At 38.1% G+C, this 15,573-nt stretch overlaps 2 protein-coding genes across 16 annotated transcripts in view; both read left to right on the top strand.

Moving 5' to 3' along the window:
* The window catches only part of LOC126380060 (coiled-coil domain-containing protein AGAP005037), a 246,107-nt gene extending 234,311 nt beyond the window's left edge, over positions 1-11,796 (top strand). For 9 of the 15 annotated variants that reach the window (XM_050029236.1, XM_050029234.1, XM_050029239.1 and 6 more), the window contains one exon: positions 7,728-11,796. In XM_050029236.1, coding sequence (XP_049885193.1) covers positions 7,728-8,495 — 768 coding nt within the window. In that variant the 3' untranslated portion in view covers positions 8,496-11,796. Of the gene's footprint in view, positions 1-6,609; positions 7,352-7,687 lie in introns of all 15 variants that reach the window. The other 6 variants (XM_050029245.1, XM_050029246.1, XM_050029247.1 and 3 more) reach the window with 3 other exon arrangements.
* Positions 11,797-13,853: 2,057 nt separating this feature from the next.
* On the top strand, positions 13,854-15,292 carry LOC126380116 (serine protease inhibitor 77Ba-like). The gene has a single exon (XM_050029359.1). The coding sequence runs from the start codon at positions 13,964-13,966 to the stop codon at positions 15,200-15,202; it is 1,239 nt and encodes a 412-aa protein (XP_049885316.1). The 5' UTR covers positions 13,854-13,963; the 3' UTR covers positions 15,203-15,292.
* Positions 15,293-15,573: the final 281 nt, after the last annotated feature.

Genomic DNA, 15,573 nt, shown 5'->3' on the forward strand with positions numbered 1-15,573 from the left:
TAGCTCAACTAAACACTGGTATTGTTTCCATTCTTGGTAACTCAATGTCAGCTATAATAATATTTTCTTCTGATTCACTTGTCTTATAAAGCTGTGTTCGTGAAACATTCAATTCACAATTTTCTCCACTCAAAATATATGATCCTCTTGCCCACACAGTCTTTTTTTCTTTATTACACCGGAACCTTATTTCAGATGTTTTATTACAAAACATGCAGATCGCTTTCGGCGTTATCTGTTGCATGTCTTCATCGGGGCATATAACTGGAAAAATTTAACAGTTATTACTTTCCTTCTTGAATAGAATTTGGGTTTCACATGTTTCTATCCTTGTGGGGCTTCTCTTGCATATTAATGTGACAAGCTCCTTGCACTCCACAACCTCGTAGACATCTTTGCCGTAAGCTATGATAACCTTTTGTAATAAAGAATAGGAGCAGGCATACTAAGGATGATTGGAACCATTTTTCTAGTTTGATAGATATTCTGCTTATCTAATGGCACATCTAAAATAAAATATGCGCTTCCAGATATAATTTTACTACTTACTTTTATGAATGGTTCAATATCATTTAAGTTGTCTGAAATCATAATATTTTTAGGAATAGATTTTTTGTATACTATAGTGATACAAATCATGTTTCATTTAAAGCAAACTCGCGGATAAATATAGTCACAAAAAGATAATCGAAGAAGTGATGGACCCTTATATAAATACCTCCCGAAATACCCCACGAAACAATCTTCCTTATCACGATAAAAACTATTTTTCGAATTGCAACTTTAATGACATTGCACGAAAAATACTACAACTGGAGGCCGAAGTTAGGTTTGATAACATTAAGCAAAAATTCTCCTCGCAAATTTTGCCACCTCCGCAAATCACAAATCAACAATCGCGTCAACACATGTTCAAGTATCAACACCCAGGTCCGAACAGTGCCGCACCCAAACAAAGCATTAATTATCAGTCGACACCGTTTATGACGCAATAGCAAGCCGGACAGAGCATTCAAAGTGTCCCGTATCATCAACGATACCCATGGAAACCGAACGCTAATAACGTATTTAACCAACCTCGACATACCTATTTCAAACAATACAGGCCACAGATATCCAAGCCAGTAAGTGCTAATAAACCGGAGACGGAAGACGTCTCCATGAAAACCGCGCCGCGAATTCATCCCGGTGAAGTGAACTTGGCACGTGGTTATGTGGCAAAGGAAGTGTACTACCATCCAGAGGAAATCGAGTTTGATCCGGAACCTTACGAGGAATACGAACAGTACGAGGAGTATCTAGGTGAAAAAGATAATTATAGTTATACTAACCCGCCGCCAAATAACCTACGACGACAAGTTATAGAGTTCAATCACGTAAAATCGTACCTACCTTATTTCGAAACGGATAATCCTAAGTTGAAAATTCTGATTGACACAGGAAGCCAAGCAGTCAGGAAAACCAAAATGGCGAATAGTCATTGATTACCGACGCCCAAATGAAGTTACTGAATCGGAAGGACCCATTACCAAATATAGAGGAAATGTTTTCAAAATTACAGGTTAATAATAATTTTACTACTTTAGATTTAACGTCAGGATATCATAAAATAAAAATGGATGAAGATTCAATAGAGAAAACTGCGTTTAGTACTTCTAATGGTCATTATCAATTTTCGAGAATGCCCTTCGGTTTGAATGATGAACAGTTTTCTTAAGAATGAGATAATGCGTAATATTTGTAGGAAGGAAAGGGCAGTATGTGCAGAGTCTGTACTCTGCTACAGGTCGTTCAAATATGCCACCTACGCCGCGAAATCAGAGAACGGACTCGTTGCGCGTCAATGCAGAGGATGACCTTGCTTTATCTGACAGTTCAGAAAATGGTTCTTCGGGAGAAACTGTTCATTCTAATCAGCGTGAGAGTGACTCAGGTATCCCCATAATGGATGCTCCACCTAAATGATCCACCTAAATGGTTGTATAGAGTTATTTTTAAATATGCACTTTACAAAAAAGCGTAAAATAACAAAATGGGATGTGGTATTTTTATATTCCACCTGAACAAGAAGAACAAACAGTTTGTGTTTGATACACATTAATGCAGAATGTAAAAAAAGGAAAAAACAAATATGAAAATGAAAAAGATGAAGGAAAGGAAGAATCCTAACCACTTTCGCTGTCCGTATACACCTGAAAATAGCCCAGCTTAAAGAAAAAGGGAAACAGTCACGTGATCAGCTTCTGTATTCTTCTTGACAGCACAAATAGCAAATACAGCAGTCTCTTTATTTGCAATTACTCAGCGGCGGTACATTTAGGATTATTTTTAAAAATTTGCTAATAAAAAAACGTATTAGCGATTAAAACAGAAAAAACAAAATATATTCTTTTATTATAATAAAATGATGATTTCCCCATGATGATCTTTATTGTATCAGAAGTTTATCGGAAATATTTGACCACAGTAAGTTCAAGCCCACTGGATGCACTAAATCACTTGTAGAGAAAACTGAAAAAGAAGTACAGTTAAGGTTAATTAAAGTTTATTATTTACAAGAAAATAGACATGCAGGTATAGAGAGTTTGTATAGGCAACTTGGGGAAAATATTATTGGGAGAATATGAAGAAACAAATTAAAAACTTTGCTCTTCCTTGTGAAACCTGTAAAAAGGAAAAATATAATAGGCACCCTTATACAACCTTAGCTTATGAGAGTGGACCTCCCCATAAACCTGTGGAAGTATGACACATAGATTTTATGTCCTTGGAACGACAGTGGTATTTGCCAATTATAGATAATCTAAATACGCGATAGTTAAGCCGACAGAAAAAAGTAGAGTTTACGATATCTTGATTGAAATATTAGCTATGATAGGAGCGCCTAAAAAATAGTACGTGATGGAGAGCAGTCATTTTGTAGCGAAATAATAAAGGAGCATAACATACAGCATAGTTGCTCCCACAACAAGCCTTCAACATCATGAATCCATTTCTAACGTAGAGAGGCTACGTAATATTTTCGCGATACTTGCCCCCACGTTGGTCACCAGTCAAAATAACCGAAGCTTCACTGACTTAAAAAATATATATTAAAATTTTTAGCACATGCACTTATGTTAAAAGTTACATAGAAAAGTCTAAACTATTCTAAGACTACCGGTGGTGTGAAACAAGTCTTCTGAGCGCTGGCGGCTTATATAATGGCCAGAGCAAGTAATTGTTCCGGACGAAGACAAAACAGATAATGCTATTGGAGACTTGCTGACCATTAAGGGAGTTCGAATTTCAAAAATACATCTCTCATTCTTGGTGGTCCAGGGTGTCAATAATATTGTTTGGGTTTTGGGTTGAACAATAGGTGTTTGGTGTAAAGCATCTAAATGCTTCCTCATCTTGGGTCTGTTGACTCTTGTATGGCGCGCGTTTCGCGCTCACTAGGTCCTTCCAATCGCTTTCTTCTATTCCGTGTTATAATATAACCAACCACCATCTGGGAAGGCTAACACTTGTCTACATACTGCCTATTCTGCCTTGTCACTTCATTTTAACAAGAACATTAGTCACTTCGTTTTAGCAACACAGCACCGGAAAAGCGAGTCAACCAGGGTTGAGTGATTCCGCTTTTCAAGATTTGTGTGCCTCAGATTATTAGTGTTCCGTACCGTATGGAGTGAAACCGTTGAAGTCAGAACTGCCTGCAAGCCAGCTGCAAAGTTGTAGATGGAATGCTTGTTATCTGCGGTTGGTGTAATTATATAGAAAATGCAAACCAACTGCAATAGAGCAGACATTCTTTGCGGCAGCGTCGATGCGGTTATGCCAACTCGGGGTACAAAAACTGTGTCCAAGCTTCCCATTATAAAATCCCTTTTTTGTTTTTTCTCTATAGACATCCTCCTTGGTCTAGTGTTTAAATCGTCGCGCGCACGATCACAATCTGGGCTCACGCTCCAGATTCGATTCCCGAGGGGGTAGTAGTCCAAATCGCTATGTGAGACTGTCCTTTGCTAGGCCAAGACAGCAGGCTAAAACACCTCCACCAACCTGCACTGGAGCGGCGTGGTGGAGTATCTTCCATACGCCTGCCCTTTCAATTGATTGAGGGGAGGCCTGTGACCAACAGTGGGACGTATAAAGGCTGTTTATGTTATCTATATAAACATGGCAACACATACAAATGCCGAACTTGATGTGATTAGAAATAAAATGTAAGAAAAAAATATACGTGATAAGGTAAGGAATCTTAGATGCCCGACACCGACTCACGCTTGGCCATTTTACGAACGGAAAGAAAAATCTGGTACGGGACACACATGTCTAACAAGTCTAACCTATGTTAGGTTAGGTTAGGTCAGGTTCACTATTTACACACAACATAAAAATAACCATCTTAACACAAAACAAAGACTAAAGATAGACTAATTTTATTTAAATTATACCTGTCATTTTCTTATCCGCTGAAAAGGAAAGGGACAGATCACTGACAGCTGTTAATTTCTTCTGAATGAATGAATAGCCCGGGCGCATAAAATAGGTAATCGCTGGTGTGCAACCCATTTGACATAATGTTCTGTTAACTTAATTATGTCAAGCTTTTTTTTTTAAAGGGTTGTTTTAGATTTGTGCCTAAAGACGAATTTTCAATATTTTTTATGCCTGAAGATTACGCGTCCCTTTCCTTTTTGGTGGATAAGAAAATGATAGGTATAAATTAAAGAAAAATGATGGTGTGTACAGGAATCAGCATTTCCCGGTTTAAATTAAGTTCGCGCCATGGAATCGACGGATTTTAATGGAACTTTGGAAAATTTACAAGTTATCATAACTCTATGCAGAATCTGCGACGCTAGCGACAAGCTTTCATTCGTGGCGCGAACTATGTTTTTAACCGGCTGCCACATCGAAGCATTTCATCTTAGAAATCAATATTGCAATTTGACATTTGCGCATATAAAAGTAAGTGCGCAATGCAAATAAATGTCAAATAGCAATATTGCTTTCTTAGATGAATTGATTCGATGTGGCCATTTTAACCCCCCTTAACTCCTCGTTTTGCTATAGGGCGGTAATATTTTTGGTTATAAATGAAGTGACTTTTAAAAATGTAAAATAAAAGTGTGGATATACGGATATGTTGGGTTTGCAGAATTAAATATCTTCATGCCATCGGTCCCTGTAAATGTACTAGTTGGCCGATCACGTTTCGCCGAAAGTGGAACTCTACTTGTATTATGTACTTGCCCTCTGAATGTCATCTTTACCGAACTATTTTAACAATGATGTTTTTTTCGTGATGGTACCCGGCAGTTTGCTTGGAGACAGAGCCAATACTTCAGAGAAGCTATTGTTATTAACGAGTAATAAAACTCTTCGTAATATATTATCCATTATTATATTCATTAATTATTATTATTATTATTACTTACATTTAAATAATTTATTTCAATTTTTATTCCACATCCGTATTTTACTTTTAATTGCATTTTTTTTCTTTCGGTACCTATTCATCTTCTATTTATGTCAATTAACACGGATTCTGCTACTTTATGTAGGCATGTCAACGCACTTGATGGAACACGACGCTTTATCAATATAGTTAATTTAACTTGCTTGAATAACATCTGATTGCGAGATAATTTAAATAGATTTTTTACGTATTTCTTACAGTTAAAGCTGATATCAGTTCAATGGTACGGCATGCTTACATCTTAGGCTTATACTTTAACACATCACTATTGGTTACTTTCATTGTATACACTTTGAGTAGGCGAATAAGCAGAGGCATTTACAACCGTGCCTCCTTCGACGTTGAAGTTGCTGATTCAAGAATGCCCAGTAATAAACTCTCACTGGATGTCTAACTAGTCTAAATCTCTCAACTATTTTCAATTGGTGAATTTCTTTCCATCGTTTTTCATTGTCTCACATCCAACCCGGTTGAAAGTAGTGAGGATCCCCACACCCAATTGGCCAATAAAATATGAAGTAACATTTATATAATTATGTTAAATAAAACTTATTCCAAATTAAAACAGACTATAACTCTGTGCACGCAGCATGATATAACGTAAGAAGGTACCTAATTGTACAGATTTTGATAAATTATAGTAAGACACGAGGTATGTTTCCGCAGAGTTACAACAAAATATATATAGAGAGAAATGATTATTTTAAAACTTGAGTTAGAAATTGGGTTTTCAAGTGGTAGCCTCCGCAATGTTACGCGGGTGAGACCAACTTGTGCTGGATCGTTGTATAAACTCGTTCATCATCCAATTTAAGTTGATCGCACACATCGAACCGCACGCGACCGCGCGGTGCAGACCAACCTACTCTGGGCGATGTGAACAAGTTAGTTACTATCCAAAAATGGTCAGACCCACACACTCCAAAAGCGAAGAAGGGATGTGGTTTTAAGGCCAAGATACGTAAAAACACTTCTCCTTGCGCAGTTTAATAAACTACGCTCAAATGTAACGTCCGCGTGGAAGATACGCCGTGTCTTGCAGCGTGTTCGTGTGACAGAGATGGTGTACCTAGAGTTGATTGCATGCTGTTGATAGTAGCTTCGGTTTGTGCATCTTGCTGTTTTTGTTTCTGTTGCAGTGCGTTCTCGATAGCAGGAGCCGCTGCTAGAACGAGAATAGAGACGCCCCATCCTGTCCTCGTCCCCCTCACTTCACCCCACCGCCACGTAGTCCCACGGATACAGACACTAGTCTCCTACGGCGCTCACCCCAGCCCCTCTGACACCCAATTGGCTATTCCATAAAATATTTACCAGACACTCGTAATACTATATACTAACCATGCATCCAGAGCACAGGTAACTTTTCTAAATTATTTATGTCTGCTTACAAATTTATTATTGTTGTACTTACCTAATATTCTATATTAACCAGCACAAGAATAATAAAAGATAACTTTGTAGTAGTTAACGCAACTCACTTGAGCTTTCATTAGATTAGTTCTGTTGTTATAATGTCACTCAGACATTGGCTTTATTCTGTAGAGAATTGATTAAAATTAAATTATATAATTAATATACACACACGTTATTTTAAATTTTTGACTAATGGCAACACCATCACAATTGTTAAGAGTGAAGTTCTTCTGTAACGATTTCATTTTTTTTTAGCATTTTACAACAATCACAAATTTAATCACAAACTGAATCCCTTACAGTATATTATATCACGTTCAGTCCAGTGTTCTAAGTATTCGTTATGTTTCCTTGACTCTCTTCGCCTGATCCCCTCCGAGCCACCGTTTCGGTTCTAATACCACCAGTCATAGGAGCTCCACTATTTTCTTCTTCTTTTGTCGCTGAATACAAACTAGTATGGCTGTAAGTATACTCTCCTTATTTAGTATCAAATGTATATATTATGTTAATAAATTTAGTATATTGTTCAAGTAAATTTTTATTCAGCGGCAAAACATTGGCAAGATCGCCTTTTGTTTATATTTTATTATTTATGAATGTGGTGGCTAAATATATGTTCGTCAAATGTCTAAATGGAAGTTCTGAATGAGTGTCATATGTGTTGATGTCAATGTTGCTTAAAAGCGTGGTTACAAATGCAATTCAAGTAAAAAAATTACAATTATTCAAAATTAGTAAATTACAAATTGGGATTATTTAAGTTTATTTGCAACCTCGCTTTTATAATGTCTGTTGGAGATTGCCGGGCACAGCTAGAAGTTCGTGGAATGGTGCGCAGGGCACCGGCGACGCCTGCGTCGAGCGAGGGCCTGGTGGCCGCGGAGCCGCGGAGCTGCGCCCAGAAAATGCACTCGACGCGCTACTAGACGAGCTGCAGACGTTCGCCAAGCCGGCGGAGCGGGGCGAGCGCGGGGAGCGGGGCGAGCCGCCGCTGCGCCGCTTGCACTCGTACCCGAGCGGCAGCGACACGGACGCGTCGCCGCCGGTGCGCGCGCGCGGCCAGCACCCGCCCAAGCCACCCGTTCCGGAGCGCCACCCCGAGCTGCTGGCGCTGGCGCAGCGCCGCGCGCCGCCGCCGCCGCCCCCGCGCACCACTTCACGCTCCCCGCTCGCCTCGCCCACCTCGCCCACCTCCTCGCCCCGCGCCGACATCCCCAACCACTCCAACCACGCGCCACCCTCCGACTCCCCCGAAGATCGCGTGCGACAGGCGCAACTAGAACAACGCCACCAGGAATTACTAAAGAAACAGAAAGCGTTGCAAGAACAGTACGCGCGCTTGCAAATGATCCAGCGCACAGGCCCGACGCTGCCGCCGAACGTGCAGCCCGACTTGAAGAAAACGGGGAGCGAGTCGAACCTGGTGTCTAAGATGAACCTGAATCTGGCACCGGCGGCTACGTCGGGCAGTATGACGCACTTGGCCGGCGAGGTCGGCGCGAACCCAGGCGGTGCGGACCTGGGCGGCGCGCCGACCGCCGGCCTGCTCAAGGTGGCCGATCCCAGCGCCACCACTAACAAAGTCTACGAGACGGACATTCTGTGACAAACTGTTTAAAGTGTAGTTAAACAATTGAACCAAATAACTATTTCTAATTCAACAAACTTTGGTACTTAACCAAATGGTCGGCGCGCCGACCTCCAACCTGCTGATGTTGGCCAACACCGGCGCCACCATCAATAAACTCTGTGTGACGAACGCTTGTTCAAAGTGTATTTAAACAATTAAACAAAATAACTATTTCTAATTCATCAAACATATTCCATTTTCCATAAGTACACACATTTAGGCACTAAACTCATCATTTTTCTAGTGTTCACTATAAAATAATTCATATAAATTATAATATTGTACCTACCTATCCTTAGTCTTTTTATTTTACTTATTGTATTTTCCAGTATATATTCACTACCCTTTATTTATAGTATACGATAAAATAAGCGATAAACTTGTCTGTGGTTCAATTGTATATTTCAAGTATTAATATTTGGCCCAAACGACTCCTGGAGTTATTTGTACTTTTCCGTATAAATCCTGATATATATCTAGCAAAGTAGGCGTTATAATTATTTTCAGTCTTGCCATCTCAATACGGCACACATTTTTCTTTTACGCGCAAAAAAAATACATGTAAAACATCGCTGCTTAACCCTGTTCGTAACACCATAATACTGTGTATTATTGACAGAGGGTAGTTTCCTCGGTCAAAGATAAATTATGAAATTCTGATTACTAAAAGGCGACAAAAAACGTTTTCTTTTTTCTATATAACTTTATGATTTTTTATTAAAAAAAATAATAAATGCGACATTTTGTCACGTCTTTCTATGACGTCACAGGTTTTGCTTTTCAACGTCCATAGTAATTTCGTGTTTTGACGTTTAGTAAAAAGTAACCGATTTGACTAGTTGGAAACTATCCTATTGTCAGATGTTACGTCGTCGTAAGCAACAAGTAAATAAATAGTTGTAGATACCTACTTGAGAGATGTAACTTAAGATGTTGATGTTGTAGATAAAGTATTTTTTCATACATACTTCGAAACCAGACAGACTTAAGGAAGTTTGCCTATTGATCAGCATAAACCACCACGCTATTCCGGTGCAAGGGTGAGATTCGTCTCAGTAGTTGAGATTGACTACACACACGTACATACACACATGCACACACTCACTTGCACACACACATGCTCGCTTAACCTTATAAAACATAAGATTCACAGTTACATCTCTTCAAATCGTTATACATTTCACGAAGCATTCATTCACAGTGTTTTTTTCCTCACAATATTTCAAGTAGATTAAATATAATTGATGTTTTTAGATCAAAATTCTATTTATTAACTTTAAGTCACCCAAAATCTGATAATTATTACTGTGTATCTGATAATCATAAATGTAATAAACATTTAATTGTTTAGATTGTGTAAAATAGGACAATCTATCTATATGTAATTCAATGTGCCAATCTTCGATCAAGCATCCGTTCTAGATAAACAATTGTACACTTATAACTCACATGCTTGTATCCCCGAGCGCGTACCTACGCAAGGATGCATAATATATAAACCCACTCTAAATTAATAGTTATAATGGCCCCGATTCCTGTAGACACCTTCGAAAAGGAAAGGGCCGGATGATTGACAACTGTTAATTTGAAAATATTTAATTTAATAGGTACGGGTGAATAAAATAGGCACGCGTTTCACGTGTGCTGTCAACTTAATTCTGTCGGTTTATTGGCCAATATAAAATTTTGGTACGGTTTTTTAATTTTTTGCATAAAATTGACGTATGTTCCATAAATTTTGTGCCTGTCGATTACCCGTCCCTTTTCGGCGGATAAGAAAATGACAGGTACTTAAAATAAAATTAGATGTGGACTTGAATCATCACTAATTATAATCTTATGATTATGTTAATAGTGAAACAGGCATTTTATGCATATATTTCGGGAAGTAAAACTTCCAACTGTTACGGTTAAGTACTTTGAAATAGAAATTTAGCACGTACTTAATAACACAACGATACTTGAAAAAATCGTAACCCAATCTTTGTTTATGTAATTATTAGTGCCTACGGTAAAATCATTATCTAACATGGATAGTTGATCGAAGGCCTCAATGTAACACTACCCTCACTAAATGTTAAACCCTACCTCGAACGTATCCAATATAGCTGCTTATTAAACTTACTAATTATTTAAGTATACCTATCAGTTTGTCTCGATCTTTTACAACGAAATTGTATATCATTTGACTTTCTAAACATGAAATTATATAATCTATTGATTATATATATGACGGCTCGGTAGTCACACTCGAAATGTTTGATAATTATCTCAAAAAAAGACTGTGATAAAATTAATAACGAATTCTTCGACTACCTGTTTGAAATGAAATTAAAGATATCGTTAACAACGTTAGACGATTTGATTTTTTCTACGTATCTTGGCAGCTTCGTAAACTTTGGAATGGATAAATTACTGAAGTAGATATATTTGACTTATATATAAATATTTTAAATCAGCATTTCGGCCGTATAGAAACAGATCATGGCCCGACTTAGATATTTTATTTTACATATTTACTCGCGATCAAATCTTTAGCCCTTTTAGTAAATTATTAGTCAAAATTGCTGTAGTTTGATAAAATAAGAACCTAAATTAAATATTTACAATGTAATCAACTTCCATACATCTCTCGTTTTGGTCGAGAGCTAACAATAACCTCCTTCATTTTTGAAGTCGGTTTAAAAACGATAGTTTATCAAAGAATACCATACTCGCACTAACCGTCATATATATATAATAGTTGGAAATACTTAAGTAATAGTGTATAATATATTTTTAGATCAAACATATTTATCTTTTAGGGAGTAACCATAGTGTTAACGTTTTTATTTTGTTTGCAATCACCTTTAAATGTTATAATTATGCACTATTTAAAGCACTTTTGTTGTGTTTCTGTAATATATAAGTGTGTAATATCAACTTCATTATCATTAAGAACAATAAGTGTAATCCCTGGCTTTGAAGCGGTCTATTCATCTTAATGAATATATATACTTATATGTTTTTGTTATACCTTGTTTCATACATTCCCACTTAGTACTTATATTATACTTTATATACTTAATTGTAAAATATAAACTTAATTTAGCTTCTTAATGCTTAAACATAACCAGTGCCAAATCAATTTCTTTTCTTTCGGTTGTAAGTATTAATTAATTGTTAAACTACATTATATATAAGTACACTGTATTACTTTACAAATTATGAATTGTTTTAAGCTCTTAATCTAGATTTTTGTATATTTTATATACCTAAGCGCTTTAAAAGCTTGAATTTGTATAATTTGTTATTAATTAAATACTTAAATTGTGTATTTTATTATTGTTTAGTTGTACTAAATATATATATATATATATATTATGTAGAATTATATTATACATACTATAAAATGTTGTTTAATTGTAACGACCCGATTCCTTGAGAGGCGAGCTGTCAGTTCGAATACTTCAGGTATATTACCTAGGTTGGTATTCCACATCACAACCCACACGATAAGAAGACCTAGCTTTTATAAACACATAACATAACATGAACAAAATTGTTATAAATACTTAGTAAATATTAGAAAGTATAACAAATAATGTAATGTGGTGTAAAAGTTGGTTACAGTGACTAAGGGTGGTATTAATAAACGAATTTTAGCTGAGACTGCCCTCAAGATCATGCTCAAGTCTATGTTTTTGTATGAGAACTGGGACATTGACATGATCTTGAGGGCAGTCTCGAAGTTGAGATTAGTCTATTAATACCACCCTAAGATTGAGAAGGGAATTCTGAATTGGTTTGGACATGTATTGTAGAGTGGATAAGGATAATAGAATTAAGAAAGTGGGGGGTTAAAAGGGACACATCGAAGCAATTCATCTAAAAAAGCAATATTGCAATTTGCGCATATAAGTAAGTGCGCAATGCAAACAAGTGTCAAATAGCAATATTGCTTTTTAGATGAATTGCTTCGATGTGGCTTTTTTAACCCCCAGGTAAGGCGAAGGTTGATGAGATTGGCAGAGGAAGACCTAGACGAACGTACATTGACCAATTTGGAGATGTCCTTAGAAAACTGAATCGGCGTGTTTGTATGAAACGATTGGTGATCGTAGAGGAAGCCTGAAAAGTTTGTCAAGATCGAAGCAAATGGAATTACATAGTCTCTGCCTACCCCGGTGGGAAGTAGGTGTGAGTTTACGTATATATATGTAGTTACCTCTATACCCGCATATGGAATAAACTACTTGGCCGCACAAATGGGTACAAATAGTTACCATAACTCTCTCTTTATTAAAGAGCTGCGCTCTTGTCGGTGGAGTAATCGCCATTACTCCATAGATAGGGCGTGTAGAACGGTGGTTGCCCCAATCGCCTTCCGTTCCGCAGTACACCGACCAATTTCTCAAACGGTGGTATTCTAGCCTTACCAGAATCCATTTCCTCGGCCTCCAACCAGTACTGATACCATAACTATGTAACAGATAAATCACTCCATATACAACTTTCAATACCTGGTTTCCTTTGTAAATGTGTGTGCAATAAAGTGTTATTATTGTGGGGTTTGGGTTTGTTCAATTAAACAGCCTACGGTTCAAACACTTTTTATTTCTTTCTCCGAGAACAACAAATCACACCACCTCGTCTACAATCCGCCATCTTCCATATCTCCCCTCTCACCCCTTCTCACTCTCTAACTCATTCACACTCCTTCACTCAATCTATCATTTGTCTATGCATCCCTTCTATACTCTATACCTTCTGTACTACTCTTCTTATCTTCCTCTACTCTTCTTCTGTAAGTACTACTAATGTCACTCGTCTAATTCTCACTCAACCATCTCAACTCACATAACACTCATTATTATTCTTTTTCTTGTAGGTTGTAAGATTGATTACCAACCTCATCAGCCACCTGGTGTCTGGGTTACTATTGAGCCTCCAAAGGCCCCTAACATGACTCATGTAACGACTACGTACTTACATCAGTAGGTAGTAACCGGGACCAACGGCTTGACGTGCCTTCCGAAGCACGGATCGTGTTACCTTCGGACAATCAGGTGATCAGCCTGTAATGGCCTAACCAAACTAGTGATCACAAAGTGATTTTCGTGATATGTCCCCATCGGGATTCGAACTCGGGACTTCCGGATCGTGAGCCCAACGCTCAACCACTGAACCACGGAGGCCGTTACATTATTATTAAAAGGTACCCTAACCTAATCTACCTACTAAACTGGTTTTGATGTTTATTAACTACCCGTCTCGTATTTAGAAGGATAAAAATAATGCACTGTCCAACAAACCGGTCGATTGACATTATTTTCCTCATCTCCGTGTGTTCAGCACTCAGTCATACCCAAGGCATATGAACTCTGGTACATACCTTTACGGATAAAGTTTTAAAAGAGTGATACACTGCTGAACCCAGTGTTAGTGTCTAAGTGCTAAGCAAGATGCGTGGAATACTCTTAGTGTTGTTTTGTTCCGCGTCTGTGTATGGGCAAAGCTATCCAGCTGACAACGCGGCAGAACGGGAAAATCCTACGCAGCCGTACTCTGATATTTCGGAAAGAATCGGCAACTTCTCCATTGAACTTCTGTTCCACACCTCGAAGCAGTACAACGGTGGTAACCTAATAATTTCACCGATATCAGTGTGGACTGTTTTGGCTGTCATTTCTGGAGGTGCCCACGGCAAAACAGCAGCACAGCTACACAATGCACTCAGAATCACAAAGAAAAACACAGACTTGCTCAGGTCAAGCTACCAAAACCTAAACAAGAAGCTCCAAGTGAACTCATTGACCGTGACTTTTGTTAACATAAACGCAGTTTTCGTGGATCAAAATACATTAATCCTAAATGACTTTCAAACTGTTGCTGAGTCTGTATATGAGACCCCAGTTGTACTGTTAGACTTCAACGATAGAGTAAATACTGCGAATGCTATCAATCAGCTTGTTTCAGACGCTACGCGTGGGCGAAAGTTGGTTCACAGCAGTTACATTGACAAAGGAATTATTGCAACAAGCGCTTTGCATTTTAAAGGACAATGGAAAGTCCCGTTCAATGCGGCATCGACAGCAATTATGCCTTTCTACAGCAGCACTGGTGAGCAAATTGGCGAAGTTAATATGATGCACAGTCGGTTCACTTACCCGTTTGCTAACATGAAAGAGTTACAGGCTAGAGTTATAGAGTTGCCATACGGTAAAGAAGACCGTTTTTCGATGCTTATAATGTTACCACATCCCAACGTGTCCCTCGTAAGCATGTTCAGGAACTTGGCAAGAGTGACTTTAGATACAATCATCAACCAACTAAGGGTATATAAAAAGGAATATGGAGAAGACGACGTGGAGTGTTACTTACCACGTTTCAGGATTGAGTCCACATTAGATCTCGCAAACGTATTGAAGAGTGGTATGGGTATCGAAGATGTGTTCGATGAAAATGTTGCGAGGCTACCTTTATTGGCCAGGACGCCTTCATTTGTGTCTAAGGTAATTCACAGAGCGGAGATAGAAGTAACCGAAGAAGGTACTACCCCAAAATGGATTGCTGGGGACTCCTCCCATCATGTTGGCGCAGTATCGTTCGTCGGCAACAGGCCTTTCTATTTCTTGGTTATCGAAAAAGTCACCATGTCAATCATATTTGGAGGGGTTTATGAAACGCCTTCCTTGTATTAGTTATGATCCTCACCATCTCTGTTACCATAGACTTGGTAAATACTGTGCTTGCTGTAGCTACTTACCAATGTACCTTACTTACATACATACATAAACTCACGCCCGTAATCCCAAATGGGGTGGGCAGAGCCACAAGTAATCAAAGACAACTTGCAGCCACTGTAGATACGAAGTCCTAAGATGGATATGATAAACCTTATGGTGATAAGGGATCAGCCTACCTTACCTGTACCTTACTTATCGATCCTTTTTAGAATTATCATTTTTATAATAATATTATTATAAATTCTATTGAGTTTTTTTACTTATGTAAGTACCTATTTATTCCACATACGATGTTCAACGGACAAAGTTGCTTAGTACTACAACGC

Source organism: Pectinophora gossypiella, chromosome Z, assembly GCF_024362695.1.
Source record: "Pectinophora gossypiella chromosome Z, ilPecGoss1.1, whole genome shotgun sequence".
Lineage (NCBI taxonomy): Eukaryota > Metazoa > Arthropoda > Insecta > Lepidoptera > Gelechiidae > Pectinophora > Pectinophora gossypiella.

Excerpts from the sequence above, each read along its gene's own strand:
- LOC126380116 (XM_050029359.1), top strand. The coding sequence starts at position 13,964 with ATGCGTGGAATACTCTTAGTGTTGTTTTGTTCCGCGTCTGTGTATGGG.